We start from the raw sequence: 24,510 nt of genomic DNA, 5'->3' as shown, positions 1-24,510 counted from the left end.
ATCTATGAGTGGCTGAAATGAAGCAAGGCAACCATATTTCAAACAGAGTGTGATGCATCATTGTTATCCTTCAGTCACACATGTTCACCTACCACAGCTCTGTCACTGTGGCCTTTGTTAAGAAAAGTTTATAGCCTCTGATATATACATGATAGTGTTTAATAAGTACCGCTTTGTTGTATTAGTTCAGGTTGGAATGACTGAAAGGACTAGAGTTAGAATTAGTGACTAAGTTTACAGAAGCAGTAAAAAGAACCAAAGAACCAAACCAACTAGATCCTTAAATATCAGATGAACTGGAGCTGCTGCTTGATTGCATATAGCTATAGATTCCTAGTCAATTCACAGATCTGGAAAGTGATGGGTCGTTTCAGAGAGCACACCTCTATCCTCCAAATTACATAACACTAAATCCATGTCATTAAATAAATGATTCTAACCCCTTTTTTTCCCTTGCCTTTATAGGATTTCAAAGTTCAGTACACATTCAAATTATTTAATTTTGCTATCCCTTTTATGATCAAATGTCCTACTTTTGAAATGGAAAGCTCAGTTGGCCATGTTCCCTGTTAAGTTTAAGAAGATTTTATCATTTAAATAAATTAAACCTTCTAGAATGGGCTCCCCAGAACCTAATGAAGCAAGGAGAAGAAAAGCTTAAATGAAATAAACCTCTTTGCTGATAGAAAGAGTACAGACTGTTGTGCATTCTACCAATAAATGTGTGGCTAGAATCATAGCCTGATTCATGATTTTTCTTTTTTAAATTTTGTCCTTAATTTTTTGGTGTTCATTAGCAATTTGATTTGCCATTGGGCAAAAGACACAGAATACATCAAGCGCAGAAGGTTCTAGGTTATTAACACTGAGGAAAAAAAACAAATGTTGCATTTTTTAAAAGCTAATTTGATTATCAAACACCATGTTGATAATCATGGATATACATTTTTTTTACATGATTTAATTCATGTAAGTTGATCTCCTATGAACTTCACTCAGATCCTTTAACAGTTTCTAAAATAATGTTTTGGGGGATTTTGTTTTTTAATCTTTGCCTTCTAGGGAATAATCATCATCATTTCCATGTTATCATTAAGCAGAATTCATCTATATCGCTATGTATTGAATTATTGAATTAACAGGAAAATTTTTACTTTCTGTGTGACACATTACCAATGTAAGAATCAACTGGATTATGAAAACTCATTGTTTGAAGATTCTTTCAATTGCCAAAAAGTAGCATGCAGGTTTTTAAACTAAACTATACACTGTTTTGGAAGGTTTAACTAAATAAAATTTATCAATCTTTCTATTCCTTATTAATTTGAACCATTTTATTTTACATGATTAAAAAGTTAAAGGTAAAAAGCACTTCTTTCAAAGGAAAGATTCAGCACGAGCTCAGATAATTTGAGAATGTTCATACTTGTAATAGTAATGTAGAATAATTCCCATCCTATTTTTTTATGATGAAATATAGTCTCCTTAGTAATAAAAATAGATTGTTATTCAAACTTGGAGTTTAGGGTCATAAAGTGGTCTTCAAAACTATAAGGACTTATAGGGATGGCTTATTACATTTAAAAGTTTTGAAAAACAGTGAGTTTTGTTTTCTTATTTGTTATATAATAAATTTTTTATAACTTAAGATACAACAAAAAGCTATCATGCTTTACATGTAAGACATAGATCAACTGCTTGTGACACCTCAGTAGATTATTAGTCTTTAAACCCTGTAAATATAATAAAATCAACCCTGTTTTTTTGTTTTTAATTTCAGGGCCTATATTCTCTTACCTTGCATTAGGAAAGTTTTGCTTTGTCATCAACTAGAAAATAAGTTCTTAATGGATGTCATTCTATTCTTACAATTGAAGGATTCTGATTCAAATTCTTTAAAGATTGATTTGTGGGTCAAAGATTTGAACCTGATTCTACTCAGCAAGAATTTGTCAACTCTCTACTTGTTTAACAAGCACAGAGCTTCAATTGTTTGTTCAATTCACCACTTTGAGGGATGGTTCATCATGGCAAATGCTCTATGAAGGGTTACCTGTTGGATGTTAAACTACTATATCACTCCCTACTTCACCCACTCACCTATCCAGGTTTTCACAGGGTCCAGAAGGTGGTGTCAAAGTTATTTTGAGGAGCTGCAGTAGAGTATAATCGTTAAGACTATTTGGAATCTGACTCCTTGGATTTGTATCCTGGCCACTTACTAGCTGTGTGACCTAATGCAAACCATTTAAACTCTTTGTGCCTCAGTTCGCTCTTCCGTAACATGAGAATAATAGGACCTATCTCATAGAGTAGTTATGACAGTTAAATGAGATAATATGTTTGTGACCTCTTTGTTATATGCAAATTTTTATAAGTATTTTTCAATAAGCCATAATTTCTGTTCTGCAGTCAAAAGAAATAAAATAAATTTAGTCTCATTCAGTAAACTCCATTCAAACCAATAGTTTTTTTAGAGTGACCTCTGGCTTAAAAGCCTGGTTATTGTAAATAGTTTATCAAATCCAGGTGTGAACTCTTAGGATTCTGTCTTCCATATACAAAACCTCATTCTTTCTCATTTCATTTTACATTTTCTTGGTGGCAAAATATGCCAACCCAGTTCTATTTCATTTGTCCCTTTATGCAGACTGGCAGCCTGGCCCTGTGACAGAAATTTTTTTTTTCTTTGTTCTCAGTAGTTTGGCATTAGGAGTCTTTGTTCTCCACTTAATAGTAACAGTGCAAATGCCTTTGTTGGTTCTTGGTGGGGTGGGGCCGGCTGGTGGTAAGGGAAACTGGACAAAGAAGGCTTTTCCTTCTGATATTTTACATGGGTACATTATACCCTTAAATCACAAAGCATCCCAAACTTGGTAAGCATACTGTAATTATAAGCAATTATTAGCCATTGTATTGAAAATTTAAAACATAAAGCTGTGGCCTAAGATGTCCACAGATTCTCAGTCTCCAGGAACCCCAAATCTTTCATAAACTGTGAACTTCACATGGCAGTATCAGTATGTCCCATTCAGATAAATAATGCATGATTTCTTAGTGTGTGTCCTAAATATTGCATGGATGTCCTGCATTTTATCTGACACCCCTATGTGCCCTCCTCCACTGTTCATTTGAAATAGATGCTTTTTTCCCCAAACACGAAGGGTAATCTCAGTTACCACACTGCACTAAGGCTATGTCTTTCCAAGGTTAAGTAACTACCTTTAAAAAAGCAAACAAGGTCAGAGCGGAGTGGGAGGGAGGATGTCATGTCAGTTGATGGAATCAAAGTAAATCCCTTTTCAGTGAACGGGGATGATATAGGAATAGAGTATCTGTGTTTCCATGTTTTGATTTGTCCTGTCCAAAGAGTGTTAATATCTTCAAGGTTTAGCACAAGCCCTGTTTACTCAGGAAGCATAAGAAACATGTCAACCCTTTGAAAGACTTCTAATTAAACTCTTAGAACTTTGATGTCAGACTTAGGGATTAGTATTACATTTTTTAAAAATACCCAATTTCATGTGCCAGTAGAGAAGGAAAAGTATGCTGGTGTTAATAGACAGTTATTGAATTTAGAGAATATTTATTTTAAAATACAAATTATTGCCACTTGATAAGCTATATTTCATGTATCAATCTTAATTTAGAAAATGTGCTTTTAGATAGAGGATTGCTTCTGCTTGACTTTTGTGTTTACAGTGATCATCACTAGTATTGGTTTCTAGTATAAGGTCAATGACTATATGTTATTCCTGGAAGCTGCTGAATCTCCAAGAGGTGATGAAAATGTTTTCAAACAGGAAGTATTTTACGAGAGTTCAAGGGAGACAACCAGCATATTTTGAATGTCTATTATGTGCTGGAGACTATGTGCTTCACATGTATTTCTAATCTAACCAACAGCTTAATGAGAGAGGGTGATGGAGGTAAGTAATTTTGCTAGCATCATAAAATTGTCTGATTCTGAAAGCACATTAATATAACTCCCTTGTGAATATTCCTTATAACCCTCACCTGCAGTTATTTTGTTCTTTAGATGACTGAGCAAAAACCTCACACTTACCAAATTCACTTCTAACTCTGATAATATAAGTGGTAATAATTTCTTACATAGCCTTTTAAATTTATCTTGATGGAGTTGTAACTTTTCCCAGTATTCTTTTCAAAATATATTTTTAATAAAATTTATGCTTACTTATTTGTGAATAGTCATCTAATGCTACATGTACTATGTATTTAATTTTATATTTGAATTTTAAAGAATATTGGAATTTGAAGAGTCCAACCTCCTCCTCAGTGAAAGTATTACACAGACAACATTCGTGTTTCTGTTTGGCTATTTCAGTGGTGTGAGTTTCATGAGTTTTCAAGGCAATTTATTCAATTAATAGGTAGTAGTTGGAAATGAAATTTGTATACTGACTTGGTATTTACCTTCCAGAAACTTCTAAGTATAAATCCTTGTTCTGCCCTCTGGAGCCACATAAATAAATTTAATCCCTCCTCCCACCCAACCCAGGTGCTATGTTGGTAAACTGTTTAACTTTTCAGTAGTTTTATAGCCTAGAACTCTCACTGTTTGGCCTCTAAACAGCGGATGGCATTAAAAATGGCTTTGGATCATATCTATATGATTCAAAAGAAAACCTTACAAAAAATAGTGATGTACTGCAAGGAAAATTAAGAGATAAATGTTTTCTTACACATAAAAGTATACACACATGTATATATATACTAACATAAATGTTTACATTTATATATTTATATATTTTCTATGAAATGGGAACATGAACATGAAAGCAAATAGCTCTGTTCAGTTGTCTCTTTACTATACTCCTTCTCTGATATGCAAGGAAGTGGAACTAAGTAAGCTAAGCAAGCTTCATCAGTGTTTCTACATTGAATTTTAAGTGTATTGCATCTGTTAACTGGCATTGAAATATTTTTCCCTTTAGAAATGATCTTACCCTATCTTCAAGGGTTTTCTTTATAAAACAAAGTACAACTGGTATCTTGTCACACAAGTATAAAGTCATATGTTTTTATTATTTATTTATTTATTTTCAATAAGATAATTTTATTATTTTTATTATTTTTTTAACATCTTTATTGGAGTATAATTGCTCTACAATGGTGTGTTAGTTTCTGCTGTATAACAAAGTGAATCAGCTATACATATACATATATCCTCATATCTCCTCCCTCTTGCGTCTCCCTCCCACCCTCCCTATCCCACACCTCTAGGTGGTCACAAAGCACCGAGCTGATGTCCCTGTGCTACGCGGCTGCTTCCCACTAGCTATCTATTTTACATTTGGTAGTGTATCTATGTCCATGCCACTCTCTCACTTCATCCCAGCTTACCCTTCCCCCTCTCCGTGTCCTCAAGTCCATTCTCTATATCTGCATCTTTATTCCTGTCCTGCCCGAAGGTTCTTCAGAACCTTTTTTGTTTTTTTTTAGTTTCCATATATATGTATTAGCATACGGTATTTGTTTTTCTCTTTCTGACTTACTTCACTCTGTGTGACAGACTCTAGGTTCATCCACCTCATTACAAATAACTCAGTTTTGTTTCTTTTTATGGCTGAGTAATATTCCATTCTATATATGTACCACATCTTCTTTATCCATTCATCTTTCAATGGACACTTAGGTTGCTTCCATGTCCTGGCTGTTCTAAATAGTGCTGCAATGAACACTGTGGTACATGACTCTTTTTGAATTATGGTTTTCTCAGGGTATATGTCCAATAGTGGATTGCTGGGTCATATGGTAGTTCTATTTTTAGTTTTTTAAGGAACCTCCATACTGTTCTCCATAGTGGCTGTATCAATTTACATTCCCACCAACAGTGCAAGAGGGTTCCCTTTTCTCCACACCCTCTCCAGCATTTATTGTTTGTAGATTTTTTGATGATGGCCATTCTGACTGGTGTGAGGTGATACCTCATTGTAGTTTTGACGTGCATTTCTCTAATGATTAGTGATGTTGAGCACCCTTTCATGTATTTGTTGGCAATCTATATCTCTTCTTTGGAGAAATGTCTATTTAGGTCTTCTGCCCATTTTTGGATTGGGTTTTTTGTTTTTTTTGATATTGAGCTGCATGAGCTGCTTGTATATCGTGGAGATTAATCCTTTGTCCGTTGCTTCATTTGCAAATATTTTCTCTGATTCTGAGGGTTGTCTTTTCGTCTTATTGATGCTTTCCTTTGCTGTGCAAAAGCTTTTAACTTTCATTAGGTCCCACTTGTTTATTTTTGTTTTTATTTCCATTTCTCTAGGAGGGGTATCAAAAAGAATCTTGCTGTGATTTATATCGTAGAGTGTTCTTCCTCTGTTTTCCTCTACGAGTTTTATAGTATCTGGCCTTACATTTAGATCTTTAATCCATTTTGAGTTTATTTTTGTGTATGGTGTTAGGGAGTGTTCTAATTTCATTCTTTTACATGTAGCTGTCCAGTTTTCCCAGCACCACTTACTGAAGAGACTGTCTTTTCTCCACTGTACATTCTTGCCTCTTTTATTAAAGATAAGGTGACCATATGTGCGTGGATTTATCTCTGGGCTTTCTGTCCTGTTCCATTGATCTATATTTCTGTTTTTGTGCCAGTACCATACTGTCTTGATTACTGTAGCTTTGTAGTATAGTATGAAGTCAGGGAGCCTGATTCCTCCAGCTCCTTTTTTCGTTCTCAAGACTGCTTTGGCTATTCGGGGTCTTTTGTGTTTCCATACAAATTGTGAATTTTTTTGTTCTAGTTCTGTGAAAAATGCCAGTGGTAGTCTGATAGGGATTGCATTGAATCTGTAGATTGCTTTGGGTATTAGAGTCATTTTCACAATGTTGATTCTTCCAATCCAAGAACATGGTATATCTCTCCATCTGTTTGTATCATCTTTAATTTCTTTCATCAGTGTCTTATAGTTTTCTGAGTACAGGTCTTTTGCTTCCTTAGGTAGGTTTATTCCTAGGTATTTTATTCTTTTTGTTGCAATGGTTAATGAGAATGATTCCTGAATTTCTCTTTCAGATTTCTCATCATTAGTGTATAGGAATGCAAGAGATTTCTGTACATTAATTTTGTATCCTGCTACTTTACCAAATTCATTGATTAGCTCTAGTAGTTTTCTGGTAGCACCTTCAGGATTCCTGATGTATAGTATCATGTCATCTGCAAACAGTGACATCTTTACTTCTTCTTTTCCCATATTGATTCCTTTATTTCTTTTTCTTCCATGATTGCTGTGGGTAAAACTTCCAAAACTATGTTGAATAATAGTGGTGAGAGTGGGCAACCTTGTCTTGTCCCTAATCTTACTGGAAGTGGTTTCAGTTTTTCACTATTGAGAATGCTGTTGACTGTGGGTTTGTCATATATGGCCTTCATTATGTTGAGGTAAGTTCCCTCTATGCCTACTGTTTTTATAATCATGTTTTTTATCTCTCTCCCCCTCCACAGATCATTTTCCGCAAAATCAGTGATGTGAAGAAAGAAGAGGAGGAGCGCCTCAGGCAAAAGAATGAGGTCACCCTCAGCATACCCGTGGACCACCCGGTAAGAAAGCTCTTCCAGAAGTTCAAACAGCAGAAGGAGCTGCGGAATCAGGGGTCAACGCAGAGTGACCCTGAGCGGAACCAGCTGCAGGTAGAAAGCCGCTCCTTACAGAACGGAGCCTCCATCACTGGCACCAGTGTGGTCACCGTGTCACAGATTACGCCCATTCAGACATCTCTGGCCTATGTGAAAGCCAGCGAGTCCCTCAAACAAAACAACCGTGATGCCATGGAACTCAAGCCCAGTGGTGGTGCTGACCCCAAATGTCTCAAAGTCAACAGCCCCATAAGAATGAAGAATGGAAATGGGAAAGGGTGGCTGCGACTCAAGAATAATATGGGAGCCCATGAGGAGAAGAAGGAAGACTGGAATAATGTCACTAAAGCTGAGTCAATGGGGCTACTCTCCGAGGACCCCAAGGGCAGTGATTCAGAGAACAGCGTCACCAAAAATCCACTAAGAAAAACAGATTCTTGTGACAGTGGGATTACAAAAAGTGACCTTCTTTTGGATAAGGCTGGGGAGGCGCGAAGTCCACTAGAGCATAGCCCCATCCAGGCTGATGCCAAGCACCCCTTTTATCCCATCCCTGAGCAGGCCTTACAGACCACACTGCAGGAAGTCAAACACGAACTCAAAGAGGACATTCAGCTGCTAAGCTGCAGAATGACTGCCCTGGAGAAGCAGGTGGCAGAAATTTTAAAAATACTTTCAGAAAAAAGTGTGCCCCCGACCTCTTCTCCCAAATCCCAAATGCCGCTCCAAGTACCTCCCCAAATACCATGTCAGGATATTTTTAGTGTTTCAAGGCCTGAGTCACCTGAATCTGACAAAGATGAAATCCACTTTTAATATATATATATATATATATATATATATATATATATATTTGTTAATATATTAAAAACAGTATATACATCTATATACATATGTGTGTATATACAGTATATACATATATTTTCACTTGCTTTCAATATGATGAACACAATATGGATTTTGATATGTAAATATTGCATGTCCAGCTGGATTCTGGCCTGCCAAAGAAGATAATTATTAAAAACATAGATATCGCTTGTATATTATGCAGTTGACTGCATGTACACTTTACATTTATTTATAATCTCTATACTTTTAAAAGGTATGATTTTTGTTAACCAAGGCAATGTAATAGTTAAAGAATCAGGGTCCAACCTGCCAATGTTGCCATGACAAATTTGATCTCAGGCCGACTGTATTGAGCTGTCATTTCCTCACTCTTCTGTTAAGTTAAAATTATAAATTAATGCCAGGGAAGCATTCAACATTTTAGAATGTTAGTGCCATTTTGTGATCCCTTTCCATAGGATATTTTTCTGTAACTTAGTGTTAGGTTATTTTCCCCAATAGGCAGTGTTTGCTCCATTTAAATGACTGTTTTGTTGCCTCAGTCAGATAGCTGTGTGGGATGCTGAGAACTTATTGCTATGGGGTTTGTGCATGAATTGCATTTTTGCTCAACTATACCTCTCCTTTTTTTAACATTATACTTAGATAGTAATCATAAACTCTTATGTAAGGATATCCCTACTCCCTCTGTCTTAAATAACAGCCACCATCTTATAAGCTGATTTTTATCAACCCCATAAATATGAAACTATTAATATAGTGTATATTATAGAAATACTGCATCACAGGGTAAAAGGGCCTTTTAACAACTCATGTTAGAGATGGTGATTTTCCAAAGGTGATGAATGTTCTAACTTTGTTTTTTAAAAACTTGTTCAAGGGTGAAGTTAAAGGCTCTTAGCAAAGAAACAAGTAAACAAAATACATTTAAGTAATCATATCAAAAATTAAACTAGAATGATATAAAATAAAAAAGAATATAAATAGACAAGTTTCTGTAGCTTATTTGTGACTTAGAAAGAATGAAACATGGGTACAGAATTGTTCACACCTGATTCTTAACTGCTTATAGAGGTAATACATGAAATGTGGTTAGAAAACAAAGAAAACTAAATAGTAGACGTTAAGTTGCTCAACTCAGACAACTGCTTTTCTATAATTTTATTCTGGTTACAATTTTCTAAAGCTTTTTTTGCACACAGTTCTACTGCTGGACTTCTGCTGAGTTGATACAATAGACTACCACAGCTCGGACAGATCCGCTCATGAAAGGGGGGTACTAAAGACTGAATTTCAGAGTCTTTTGGGCCACAAATTCTCTTCTTAGAAAGTGCCTATTATCAACCAAAAAAAAAAAGTAACAAAAGGCTGTGTATAGCTAGACTCTTAAATGCTGTATATTGAGAATAAAATGCACACTCATTTGTGAGAACCTAGAAAACTTTATTTCTTTTGACTAAAGTTTACTTTATAAAGTTGATCAGAGAGGCATACTTTTAAATTGGTGCATGCATGACAGTTAACAGCAGGAGCAGGGTAGTTAATGTTTGCATCAAGTTGAAAATATATAGCAGTAATTTGTATATTATTACATATATGACCATCTATACATATATGTTAGCATACACAAGATGATAGCAAAATCAAAGGAGATATTTTGATGTGTTGTAGCCATTTTTATGAGCTTTTTAAACTATCTCTGAGGATCCCCAAACAAAAACAACAGAACTGAAAAACAAGTTACGACCATCAGACTGGAGAAGTGAAAAACAAAGTAATTTATAAAAACAGTTGATATTTTAGAACTTCTATTAGAGGTTCTTCACATGCCCACAAGATGTGCCTCTTTAATCTAGGAGTCTCAGAACAGATGTTATGTGCATGGGTTCCATTTTCCTTTCTTTGTGCCCATAGCTTCCATTTCTCAAAATGGAAGTTTTCAGGGGAACACATCTCCATGCTATGCTACAATATCTACCTACCATAGGCACAAGACAGTGAGGTAACCATGGTGTAAGAAATCAACATTGAAATTGAGACTCTGTTGCTTTTATGATGAGGATGGTACCTTCTTCTTGACTTCAGATATTTATTGAATTTCAGGGTATTTTCTATTTAACCATGTATGAGACAAGCTTGGCTAAGCTTTCAAAGTGCATCGTAAAAATAATCTGAGTACAGAAATGGTTAGTTTAACTTTAGCCATGTGCTTCAGAAATAACAGTTGGTGTAAAGGTGTGAGTGACTGTGAAACAGCAGGGCGGTTTGTACTTGTGATCCATGCCTTTGCTTATTAGTGTTGCTAATATCTGCTGTGCTCTGACATTGACTCAGAGCTTCATCTAATTGACCTACAATATTGATGTTCATATATAGAGGAAACTACTTTAGAACTACTTCAGGTTGTCACAAAAAAGGGAAGAGTATCGGTTGCTTATTTATGGTGCAGTTATCACAGTATTCTTTTCCAGCCACCTCTGTTCCTGTGTGCATGATATGATGAAGTGCTGAATGCACTCTACTGTTTTCAGCAGGAATGCATGTGTTCAGCAAACATTGTATATATAGAGTAGTCTTTTAGGTTTCCAGATTCCACAACTCTTTCCAGTCAAACTTACTCAGATTTGAATGAGGGGTGAGCACTTGCTTTAATACGTGCAATAATGATACAATCATGTTCTGTGTTGCCTCAACCAGCACAGAGACAGTAGATTCTCTTTTGGGGGACCAGATGACTGCATGTTTTATTCTTGTACTGTATAGATGCTCTCAGTGCATCCAGAGTAAAATTTTGTATTATTATCTTTCTGAACAATGGAATAATAGGAGTAAATATGTGTTTAAAATTTGAACATTTTCCAAAGCAACTTATACACCTTCAGTATTTTTCTATGATAATGTATAAGATCAGATGCTGTACCCTGGACAGGTGGTTGTAATGTACTGTGATAACAGAAGTCAAACAAAAACGGAAATGTGAGCTGCATATCATAACGACAAGTTTTATCAGTCTGTATTAGGATATTATTGCACTAAATGTGATCTAGTAAATAGAGGAGCTTATGATAAAAGGCAAATAGGAACATGAAAGGCAGATGACAATGCCAAAGCTGCTCATGTCCCACATTGACATAAATAGTCCTTAGAATGGTCCAGGCATAGACGTTGAATAGAGACACATACTTCATTGTTAAAATGGAAAATTTTTATTATGACACTGGTTTCATCTTACATTAAGTATAGAAGTATGAGTGTCCTAAGTATTCAGTTAAAAAAATTATGTAGATCAGAACAAGAGAATTAGAAAATTTGGGATTTTAACTTGCTCCTAAGAACAAATATATACTCCAGGAGTACCCAGCACTTTAAGAATATTAATTATGACCACTAATTAAACTGCATTTTGAAAGTTAATCTTATTGGAGCCCAAATGAAAACCGGAGCGTCCATCCTTAAATTTAAGGAGATTTGGTTCACCTGTGAGATCTGACCCATTTGCTGTTCTATTTTAAATAACTAAATTCTTTTAGAAACCTTTTTTTTAAAAAAAATTAGTCTTCAGAACAGTGACTGTTTTTGAAGTGTGCAGTGGCTGATACTAGTGAAATTATTTGTCATATCCCTAATAAATTCCACTCTCTTTTAAGATATCTATCTCTTCCAAAATTTTATGTAGGTAATAAGAAAATTTGTCTAGAATGTACATATCATACATGGATAACTTTAAAATAAGAATGTTTGTAATCACGTGAATGTTGTATTTCATACTTTGTTATGATAAGTGTATTTCTCTTGTGGTCTAGACGGAAAGGGAGAGAAGAAAGAACAACTTTTTGGAAAACTAGAATTCAAGCCTAGGATGAATATCTGAGCTCTGTCTTGGATTCTGCATCTAGCTTTGCCACAATCGCACTGTAACTTTGGGCAAGTTAACTCTTTTTTGGTGTATCTGGGGCTTCAGTTTCCCTACTGATAAATAATACAACGAAGGTAAGAACTGCTCCCTTCTTTCACCAAGATGATATTAGGTCAGTGGAAAATCATCTTCCTCTCAGATGAAAATAACATTAAGACAAATTATTTTTTTTTCATTCATAGCAGACTAGCCAAGATGCACTTTCTAAATATTCTTCTAGGTTTTAGAGAAGACTTCTCTAGTCTAAGGTTGGTGGGGAAAGGCATAAGTAGCTAAATAATTATTGGCCAATGGCATGTAAGTATAAGACTTGAAAATTATCTGGGAATATAGAGCTACTAATCAAATAAACATGGAAAGAATGAAGAACTTTTAGGAAGGAAGAGAGAAATAAGAGAAAAAGGCATATGTAAATATTATGATTTTTCTTATTCTACCTAATCATACTGCTCAGCAGAAATTCTCAATTTTGTGAGAAAAAGTAAACAACTTGGTGAATATTCAAGGTATAGCTCATCTTCAACTTTAGTATGAAAATAATCATGACTTTCTCAAGATAATGGCTCCACATAGGTAGATGTTCTTATAACAAAATTTTAACTATGAAAGAATCCTTTCCAATGACTAATCATTTTTTCAGTGTGTATCTTGAACTGGAAAAAAACAGTTTTAAAAAAGGGAAATCATTTGAATTACATTAGAAAACCACTCATGTTGTATCCTAATGAGAGTGTTTTAATTTTAAAAAGTTATAATTTGTAATTAGTAATATTGATGACTCAAGGAAGCCACTTAATAGCATGTAAAAATGTATTTTCAAACATGAGATTCATTTTGTTAACAATTGTTTGTTCTGCAAAGACAGTCTTGTAAACTAAGAGATACAGTCAAACCTGCAGTCACTACATTTGCCATGACCCTTTGAGTAAAGAAAATAACAAGAGTATGTAGAAACAAAGAGGAAATTTTAATGTACTACAAGAGATATTTAGATCTCTTACTGGGTTTTCTAATCTTTCCATCAAATCAGAATTTTAAAATTGTTATTACAAATTAGGAATTAGGCATTATTTTGAAAACAGACACAATTTCTCAAGTTAAAGGAAGACTAGTTATAAATGCCTGAGACTTTCAAGAAGTATTAGAGGAGGTTTAAGGGGATTGGTCATCATTGACCATGACTTTTTACTATGCGTTATAATCCTTATGAGTTATTTGCTAAGTGGTCAGTAACGTTGAGATTTTTATCCGCTGTGATGGACCCTTGGCATTCCAACTCACAGTCATATTACGTATGTATTTGCATATGTAAATAAATATTTTCAGTCAACTTGCTCTCAGTGTAAACTTTGTACTTAACAGCCTAAATGTTGTTAGCAGCTTAGATAATAAAAACTCTTACAGGTGTGGCATGACATTTATTATTATTTAGAGGGTTGATATAGATTAATTTGACATTATAGGAAATATTCTTCTTATCTTGGTCTAGGAAAACATATCAAGAGGTGATACATGTGGGACTACACGATCAGAACAAAAACAGAGTCAGGTTTTAAGTAGGACAGTGGTGCCAGACTGCATGAGTTCACAGGAGTCCAAATCAGGATTTGCATTTTCACGCTTGGAACAGATCTACAAAGAAGAGCATAATGGAGGTCGCAGTTTAGTGCATGGAGAGCTAAGCATGGTCACTGGCAATGCTTATGGGTGCAGTCAGATCAACTTTGGTGAGTTTATATAGAATTTTTTTTTTGTCTTCCCTTAGCTTTACTGGTGTACATTGCTTTACATTTATTGACTGCTCTGTGTAAGTATGTGCAGCCTTCTCAATGAGAAGGATTGGCTAAGTCTGGATCTTCCATTAGTCATGGAAAAAAAAATATATATATATATATGGCTGGGGAATAGATGAGGGAACTTGTCAGAATAGCATAGCTATTGAGATTCTAACACAGGCAGGCAGACCCTGGAGAGAAAACTTCACTTTATAAAATACTGACATTTGCAAGGGCTATCTAGCCCAACCACAAATTTCAGATATTTCAAGACATGTACTTTTAAAGTTTCCTGAATTTAAAATAATTTTTTAAAATTTCACTCTATTATATAAGTATAAATTTTTATTTTTCATAATAGGTTAGAATAAATGACAGAGGTTGAAGTCATAACTATTGCAAGCACAAGGTACCCTATCCCAGTAATAAGATCTTCCTTTATTTCTCCCAACAACTTACCAGTAGAGGTAAGTCACCAAATGTGGTTGTAAGTAAGAGGCAAGTTGTGGTCACTGGTATTAACATTTCCTTTTCCAACTGAATTTTAACCCAAAGAGGTAATGCATGATAGTCAAGAAAAGCAAGAAACATTCAGGTTTTTTTCTATAATCTCTCTTAATTTTTAATATTGGGGTTTGGGTAAGACTATGGAAATATTTTATTTCTAAAATTTATTTTCGACCCACTGAATTTTAAGTAGATTATGCAGATCTTTTAATTTTTTTTTTAATTGTACCACTGTTGGCTTCTTGGCCAAACTACTATTAAATGCATTATCCAAATGAACTGTTTCAGCTTAGAATAGCAATTTGTATTATTTCCAAATTTAATGAGCCTCTTGTATGTATATTTACTTCAGAGAGTTTAAATAATTTCCTCTAATGAAAAAAATGTTAATATTCTTAATGTGATTTATTCTATCCGTTGAGATTTTTTTAAGATAATGTTTTGAGATAAGGAGAAAATACAAGGTATTACAGTATACTCTGGGATCCTCAGCCCAAACCATCTTGTTTTCACTTTGATGACAATACAGCAAGAGGTAACCATGGAAAAGACCATTCTACCTTTTTCAGAACAACTGGGGAGGACCCCAGTGACACTGTATAAAGCTTTTATAGTTAGCTCACTTTCATCCCTGGCTTTTACATTATCACTGTGTTACTATTTAAGTATGGTCATGACTTGTGCTACATCTAAATGCATTTGTTCAAAGAACAATTGACCTAAAAGTACAGTTGGGCCAGAATTATAACTGAGGAAAATAAAAAAGAGGGTTAGGTATAGCTGTTACTTTCTCTTAATGTGTTTTCTCTGTGTGATGCTCTTAACTATTTATTTATTTATTTAGAGATAACACATTGTCAACACCATAGTTAAGACTTTAATGAAACGTTAGGAAGCAGTGTCAAAGTTTGTCAAATACTGGAGCTTTAATACATATATAAATGAGTGCTCCCCCATCAACTGAGTTTAGAACTTCTAGTTCTTACCTAGAAGCCCAGGCCCATAAACATTCGGCTGGTTGGGCTCTATCTTCATGGAGTAAAGTCAAGGGGATCTGACCACTCTCTCCTTCATGCATATTTACTAACTGTTGAATGACCAGATCAATCAAGGCCAAAATATCTACATTGATGCCTGAATAAACCAGATTGGGTATTCATAGCAACCAAATTAAGTATTTCACTGCCAAATATTTTATCCGCCTTCTCTGCTAAATCGTCTTTGATGACATGAATTTAACCTCTTCCTTCCATGGTCAGACTCTCTATTGGGAAGTTGGACTTTGTGATTAAAACAACATAAAGATTATTGTAAGTCACAGAGGTGTTGGTGTCATGGATCCCTCATTTGCTCTTCAATTTTTTCCAACCAGGAAAGATTCCTGATGAGGCCATGATTGAGCAAACAGGAAGAATAGCTAGCAAACTATGCAAAATCACAATAATGATTCATTTTGAATTTCATGTCAAAGACATTTTGATAGACCTGGGTCTTTAATAATGGTATATTATGTCACAGCCATGCATTGTCAGTTTATACAAAAGCCAAATGTACTTTTATTTAAAATCAAGATTATTTAAAATCTTTCAGATTTAGGAAAATCGTGGCAAGGATAGGTTTTTGATCTGTGCAGCAGTGTTTTCATGTTATGATTCTCAGTGTTCTTTTTCAAAGATGGTATAAATGTCTTGTTCACTTCCATCTTATTGGCAGCACTGGTGTCTTCCATTGAGCAGTCATCTTCCTCCTTAGATCCAATTCACAGTTAAAGAGAGATAAAACATGCATTTTATATTATGAACAATATGATTGTTACCACATTGAAATTGGAAACCAATTTAGACCCATTTCTACCCTACACATCCACTGTTGTTTATGGGAAAAGCAATGATTCCTAGAAGTGCTTTGTACTCAGACAACACAAAGTAAAATGTGCATATTTATGATATATTAAGAACTATAGATTTCTTTTTATTCTATGCTCTAGTGACATTGTTTACATTAGTTGCAGCATTTTGTATACTATACTGCAAATTCCTGACTATAACACTAATATTACAATGGGAATTTATTTTTGAAAGTTTGTAAATGTTTTTGCCACTGCAACCATATTGGTGGGAAATTGGGGTATTAAAAATGCCTCTATCTGTAAGGGTTAATTCACTGGAAACAATTGATTTATGTATTGGCCAAGGGAATAATGCAAAAACTTCATGTGATGTTTTTAATACCTTATGCTAAGCAGTACTAGTTTGCTCTTTTCAAAATTTAATTCATGTTTAGCAAATCATTTTTTCTACTTAAACAAAGGTATTGCAATGTGTAATATAGAAATTTTTTATGTACTGTTGACATCACCTGATTGCTGAGAGAATGTGTGAAAATGTTTTTAACTTTGTGACTTCAGGGTCAATTCTGGAATACTTGTGATCAAAATTTGATTGTGTCTGGGAAGTTTGTGGTGATTATCGCTTTACTTAAGATTTGTTCTCAAGACACAATCATTTAAAAAAAATTGAATTGGCAGGTGGAAGTTTCTAACCCAAAAGAATTCTGGGTTTCAGCACAATAAACTGTATTTCATCAGGGAGGATTAACTTTGGGTTTTTTTCCACAATTTATTTAAATGTGAATATTTTTTCATGATACAGAATAAAATGTGCATTTTATGGAACTTGTTTGAATTGAGTCTTTGTTGAAAATTATTGTTTTGAATTTAGTTTAGTAAATGAAAAGCTCCCCATTACAAACACATGAAGCGCAGTGGGTTCAGAGAAAACAGTCTTTGATATATTAGTTTAAAATGTTATTTTAAACTTCTATAATACTTTTCCTCTGATAAATTGTACTGACAGTGTAAGTAATAAAATTAGAGTCATATATATGAAGTTGAAATTTTAAACCCCAGCAGTAAGTTTGTTGGAATTAGAAGATATCTCTGTTCCATGAAAGATGGAAAATAAAATCTGGATGGAATTTTGGAGAAAATTTTATTTTTAAATGGGATTTCTCTAATATTTCTTCATTCTATCAATCTATCAAAAATGTTATTATTTTCCTAACATTATAGGTTTATCCCAGTCTGTGAAATTTAGAAGCATAGGGGAAGAATGTACATGGAACAATAGAGTACTTTCATTTTTTCAAAACATTCATTAACGGTTCTGCCACTAACCCTTGAGTCATTAAAAGGTAAGGGTTGAATATATAATAAAGAAAGGCTGTTATAGGAGAATGCAATTTTTTTTCTAGTTGAAGAAACACAGTTTAAGAGGTGCATTTTTGGACATCACTGAAGAGTTACTGGTATCTATTGTTTTTTTGTGCAATGTAACATTTTTGATTGAGAGACAACTAAATAAAGCTTTGTCTTTGCTATGGTTGCATTCGGGTGTATTTATAGGGGGTGGAGGTTCTAGAGTCTGCTCTCATTTATACAGGAGCCAAGGATATATGATGATCACACACAACTAAATGAATATCAAAGTAGTGTCATACTTTCTACGCAAAATGTCAGTAGTTAACGCTTCCTCCACTCTTTCCCCCTTTTTTCCTTCTTTCCTTACACACACACACACTCAGAAATATATTACAATCTCTCCATGTAAGTTTGGTGGTAATAACTTAATTGAGAAAGATACTTATTTTCAAAATGTGATAAACCATATTATGGATTTATAAGAGATTAAGAGGAGGATGAGAGAGAAATTTTTGTCCTAGGGGATGTTTTCTCCTGACGGTGTGGTGAAGAACAGAGCATGTATGAACCTTCCAATTCTCAATCTTCTTATGTTAGTATGCTTCTACTCCCAACCAGCAAGGAGGGTTTTGCTTTCTATAAGATGGTTGAAAACAAGTCAGATCCATTTTGCTTATTCTAGGTAAATAAGCATAATGTGCTTTAATTGGATTAAATAAAGATGTGCCCAATGTGAGAAAACCAGAACTGACATTTTACAGCTGGAAGGGACGTTGGAAATGAATCGGCACCACACCTACTTTAAGAAATTAAGAAACCAAAGATTGGAGAGGGTAAGCGATTCTCCAAAGTTATATGTATCGTTATTGCAATTAAATAGGAGCTAGGATTAAAATTCAGTTGTCTTGATTCCAAGTCCAGTGTCTGTTCCACTATATCACATTGCTGTGTGGGTTTTCCACAATGAGCACAAGCACACGTACACACACACAAACACATTTCAGCTAATGCTACTAAAATGTTGCTAGTCTCATCTCTGAGTGCTGCTGAAATGACAGTTGTCCAACTGTGCTATTGACTTAAAGCTGTGTGTCCTTAATTTCAATTTTCTTAAATTAAAAAAGGTAGCTCAGAAAAGGTGTACTCTCCCTTTGATATTAATCGTTATTTAGTATCCTACAATCATGATACTCTCTGTATACCTAAGAGTTTTAGAATCAGAACTTAATAGATCAAGTTTGTTGTATCTGGCTAAGGCTGCAAGTCGCGAAAGAGTTCAAGAAGACACAGAAAGATTGGCTAGTTGCTGACCACCCCAGATTACTGTGTGAGGAGCAGGAACTGGAACTTCTGGGCCTCTAGTCTCCTGTGAGTCCATGGGGGTGCAATAAACACTACTTTCCATCTCACCTGATTCTACTGTTTTCTGGTACTTAAAATTAAGTCTTTAAATGTGTGTGTATGTATATATGTGTGTGTGTTTGGGGAGGATACCTTCCTTAGTTCTTAAAATTCACTGGGACTATTCCAATAAAAAGGGGAAATGTATGTCTGTCATGCTTTATAAATAACAGTGTTCAATATGGTCAGTTGCTGGTAGAGTAGTGCTAGCATCTTGTCACCTGGAATCATTCAACCCATCAACAAACATTGCTTCTGGGTATGATATGATGACCAAACCGACCAAATACAGCTACACCCAAAGTATGGATCTTAGGGTTTGCTGTCTTCCACATCTGTGAATGTCCTATTGTAACAACAACAGCAAGATTCTGTTGAAATGCTTATGCTAATGACCTTGAGCTATTTAATTTACTGATTGGCAAGAGCGCCAAGAACAATTCCTGGGCTTAGGGAGATGGAAGAATTTCAGCTTTTTCATACCTTCTTTAAATTTCCACGCTCTTCACTCCTAACACCACTCCCCCAAATCTTAACAACTCGGGCAAAGAGAGAAGAGAGAAGATTTTCAGAATCCTGGTTCTTTCACTGCTGCCCATTCATCTGCTGTTGCCTGTAGTTTTCCACTGGGCTCTAAGCAGAGGGAGCAGAAGAAACACTCTGCAGGTGACCTTGAGCTGCAGGCTTTGTGACTCCCTGCCTGCCTAAGGAAAAAAAGGAGGACTAAAGCAAGACATCCAACAATCACCATTAAACTCTCTAAAGGACAGGGTCTGAGAGGACAGAGGGCAGGGAGGAGAGCTTCCTTTCAGCACATCAGCAACAGATAAAGACACTTCTGTGCTGGTGGGGTTGCCAGGAGCCTTGCTCTTCTTCCTTTCTTTTGCTAGTGGGTACTTTATTCTTTGTGCAGCCTGGTGAGAGTGCTTTGAAAAGTATAACCGGTTATACAAAACTTGAGATGCTTTCTATTTACTATTAATTTTCCTAGTAGTCAAGTGTAGATCCTAGAACTTACTGAGGAGCCATAACTATTAGTAACGCACATTGACACCAAGTTTCTAGTGAAGTTCCAGGTTTTTTAACCTTCTTTATAGAGAAAAATCAGAAAAGGTAAAAATTTGTTCAGGCATGGCTAGCAGCTAGAGTGATTTTACTTCCCTGTCAACCATAAAGGCAAACACATACCACACACACCCTCTCCTGCCCTACCTCCCAATTCAGGAAATAAAATATATTTTTTAAAAACCTCAACTTATGGGCTATGTAATAGCCCTAATTTAATCTGAAATTCTCAAGAAAGCAGTACCATTTGACATTTCTACTTTCAGTGAAAATATGATATCTCTGTTACACCAACTGGAAGTTAAATACTGTTTCAGCATTCTTTCTGATTTATGATTCAGAGCTATAAAAGTTCCCAAAGTTAATGTTAAAGCAGTAGAGAGGCTCCTAGTTGTTGAGTTAGTTTAGGACTTTCACCCAACTTTATTTATTTACTTAAACTTTTTATTTTATATGGTAGTAGAGTTGATTAACAGTGTTGTGATAGTTTCAGGCATACAGCAAAGTGATTCAGTTATACATTTTCCCATTTAGGTTGTTACATTCACCCAACTTATTTAGATACAAGTGCGGTTGGCAATTTAGAGAGTTTATACTGAACATGACACAGGGACCAAAGTTCAATACCAGCAACTGCATCCTCCTCACTCAGCCTCCTTTCTATGCTTTGACAGGATATCTGTGGCTTATACAGAATTACATCTATTGTGCTTTTGCACCTGTTTTTACTGTTTCACTCAAATTGACTTTGATATAGAACCAAGATTCTCACTATTTCGTATGTTGTATATGGATGGATAGATAGATAAGTAGAATTATCTACCATTTGTCAGATAAAGTCCTAGTTACTTTCATGTATAATGCCCCCAATGACCCCATTAGAGAGTCAAGGCCACAGGCTGTAGGCGACTAAAAGCCTTTTCTAAGCTCACATGACTAGAAAGTATCAGAGAAAGTTTTCAAAGCCAGAGTTCTGACTCCACATCAAGTTTTTATTTGCCTCAAAGTGTCCCTCAGACATGTACTAGATACCTGGTTTACATATAAGCACTTGTAGAACTAAAAGAAATGTTACTATTAGTTGTTGGGGGCGGTGCTCTTTCATGGTCCACGGTCCTCACAGAAAATTATCACTGCTCTCAGAACTTCAGGGTTTGGCCTTGTGCTGTTCCTAAGGCAGGACACAATGTACAGTCTCATCATTGCGTGTGGTCTGTCTCTTAGTTTCTCCTTTGCACAGCGATCCGTGTGGAAAAGCCCCACAGGAGTACTGAGATCAGTGCAGAATTCTCCAAGGATGTAGACATGAAGCTTTTTAAAGAAAAAAAAATCTTCTTCTTTATACCTTCCCTCAATGCTTAGAAGTGTGCCCTGTGCCCATTGCAGTTACTACAATTAAAAGTCTTGAAAGGGAGGTGTCCGCTGCACTGGTGAGATGGGGCTAGAAGATGCTCTTCTCAGCTCCTTGCCTGGGTGGGAAAGTCAGGCTCTAGGGCTGGCAGAAATCCTCGTTTGAGGGTCCCACCGAGGTCCCTGGTCAGAGTGCTGCCCCTGAGGGAGCAGCTGCTTGGGACTACTGCTCGGGAGCTGCAGAATGCCTCTGGAATCTGACATGTTATCACTTTGGGACCGTTGGCCAGCTGCTCTTGACTTGGCCACATGAAGGCTTTCACTGTCCCAGTCTCTCAACTGAAGAGAACCAACACTATTAGCATATCTCTCACCACCATGAAGGCAAGGTATTTCAGTGAAGAGTATCAGGAGGATATATACAAATCCCAGACTGGCATGTGCAAGTTCTGAGGAATGGGGGAATAACCCAATGTATCTGGGGGACCTTTGGAGACAGCTGAGACAGAGCTACACAGGGCAGTGGCTGACACCCAACTCATAGCCCATCTTCTCCAGCCGTGTGGCTGACAGGGTCTTGGTGCTCCGGCCGGCTGTCAGGCCTGAGTCTCTGAGGTGGGAGAGCCGAATTCAGGACATTGGTCCACCAGAGACCTCCCGGCCCCACGAAATACCAGTTGGCGAGAGCTCTCCCATGTATCTGCATCTCAACGATAAGACCCAGCTCCACTCAACAACCAGCAAGCTTTAGTGCTGGACACCCCATGCTAAACAACTAGCAAGACAGGAACACAACCCCACCCATTAGCAGAGAGGCTGCCTAAAATCATACTAAGTTCACAGACACCCCGAAACACACCACCAGGTGCAGTCCTGCCCAGCAGAAAGACGAGACCCAGCCTCATCCACCAGAACACAGGCACCAGTCCCCTCCACCAGGAAACCTACACAACCCACTGAATGAACCTTACCCACTGGGGGCAAACACCAAAAACAATGGGAACTACAAACATACAGCCTGTGAAAAGGAGACCCCAAACATAGTAACTTAAGCAAAATGAGAAGACAGAGAAATACACAGACGATGAAGGAGCAAGGTAAAAACTTACCAAATCAAAGAAATGAAGAGGAAATAGGTGGCCTACCTGAAAAAGAATTCAGAGCAATGATAGTAAAGCTGATCCAAACTCTTGGAAATAGAATGGAGAAAATACAAGAAACGTTTAACAAGGACTAGAAGAACTAAACAGCAAACAAACAATGATGAGCAACACAATAAATGAAATTAAAAATTCTCTAGAAGGAATCAATAGCAGAATAACTGAGGCAGAAGAATGAATAAGAGACCTGGAAGATAAAATACTGGAAATAACTACCACAGAGCAGAATAAACAAAAAAGAATGAAAAGAATTGAGGACAGTCTAAGAGACCTCTGGGACAACATTAAACACACTAACATTTGAATTATAGTGGTACCAGAAGAAGAAGAGAAATAAAAGGGCCTGAGAAAATATTTGAAGAGATTATATTTGAAAACTTCCCTAATATGGGAAAGGAAATAATGAATCAAGTCCAGGAAGCACAGAGAGTCCCATACAGGATAAATCCAAGGAGAAACATACCAAGACAAATAGTAATCAAACTATAAAAAATTAAATACAAAGACAAAATATCAAAAGCAGCTAGGGAATAGCAACAAGGGAATCCCCATAAGATTAACAGCTGATTGTTCAGCAGAAACTCTGCAAGCCAGAAGGGAGTGGCAGGACATATTTAAAGTGATGAAGGGGAAAAACCTACAACCAAGATTACCCAGCAAGGATCTCATTCAGATTCAATGGAGAAATTAAAACCTTTACAGACAAGCAAAAGCTAACAGAATTCAGCATCACCAACCAGCTTTACAACAAATGATAAAGGAACTTCTCTAGGCAAGAAACACAAGAGAAGGAAAAGACCTATAATAACAAACCCAAAACAATTAAGAAAATGGTAATACGAACATACATATTGATAACTACCTTAAATGTAAATGGATTAAATGCTCCAACCAAAAGATGAAGACTGGCTGAATGGATACAAAAACAAGGCCCATATATATGCTGTTTACGAGACCCACTTCAGACCTAGGAATACATAAAAACTGAAAATGAGTGGATGGAAAAGGAGATTCCATGCAAATGGAAATCAAAAGAAACCTGGAGTAGCAATTCTCATATCAGACAAAATGGACCTTAAAATAAAGGCTATTACAAGACACAAAGAAGGACACTACATAGTGATCAAGGGATCAATCCAAGAAGAAGATATAAAATTGTAAACATTTATGCACCCAACATAGGGACAGCTCAATACATAAGGGAAATGCTGAAAGCCATAATAGGAGAAATCAAGAGTAACACAATCATAGTAGGGGACTTTAACACCCCACTTTCACCAATGGACAGATCATCCAAAATGAAAATAAAGAAGGAAACACAAGCTTTAAATGAAACATTAAACATGATGGACTTAACTGATATTTATAGGGCATTCCATCCAAAAACAACATCAAGTTCTCATGGAACATTCTCCAGGATATCTTGGATCGCAAATCAAGCCTTGGTAAATTTAAGAAAATTGAAATCTTATCACGTATCTTTTCTGACCACAACGTATGAGACTAGATATCAATTACAGAAAAAAACCTGTAAAAAATACAAACACATGGAGGGTAAACAATACACTACTAAATAACCAAGAGATCACTGAAGAAATCAAAGAGGAAATCAAAAAATACCTAGAAACAAAGGACAATGAAAACATGATGACCCAAAACCTATGGGATGCAGCAAAAGCAGTTCTAAG

General features: G+C 35.9%; 1 protein-coding gene across 2 annotated transcripts in view; it reads left to right on the top strand.

Moving 5' to 3' along the window:
* The window catches only part of KCNH5 (potassium voltage-gated channel subfamily H member 5), a 317,438-nt gene extending 308,078 nt beyond the window's left edge, over nucleotides 1–9,360 (top strand). For both annotated transcript variants that reach the window (XM_029238666.1, XM_029238665.1), the window contains one exon: nucleotides 7,469–9,360. In XM_029238666.1, the coding sequence (XP_029094499.1) occupies nucleotides 7,469–7,491 (23 nt within the window). In that variant the 3' untranslated portion in view covers nucleotides 7,492–9,360. The remainder of the gene's footprint in view (nucleotides 1–7,468) is intronic.
* The last annotated feature ends 15,150 nt before the right edge of the window (nucleotides 9,361–24,510 follow it).

Source organism: Monodon monoceros, unplaced genomic scaffold, assembly GCF_005190385.1.
Source record: "Monodon monoceros isolate NGI ecotype Baffin Bay Population unplaced genomic scaffold, NGI_Narwhal_1 Super_Scaffold_21, whole genome shotgun sequence".
In the NCBI taxonomy this organism is placed as follows: Eukaryota; Metazoa; Chordata; class Mammalia; order Artiodactyla; family Monodontidae; genus Monodon; species Monodon monoceros.
Note: the sequence above shows the minus strand (reverse complement) of the source record. Positions and strands in the feature narration are given on the sequence as shown.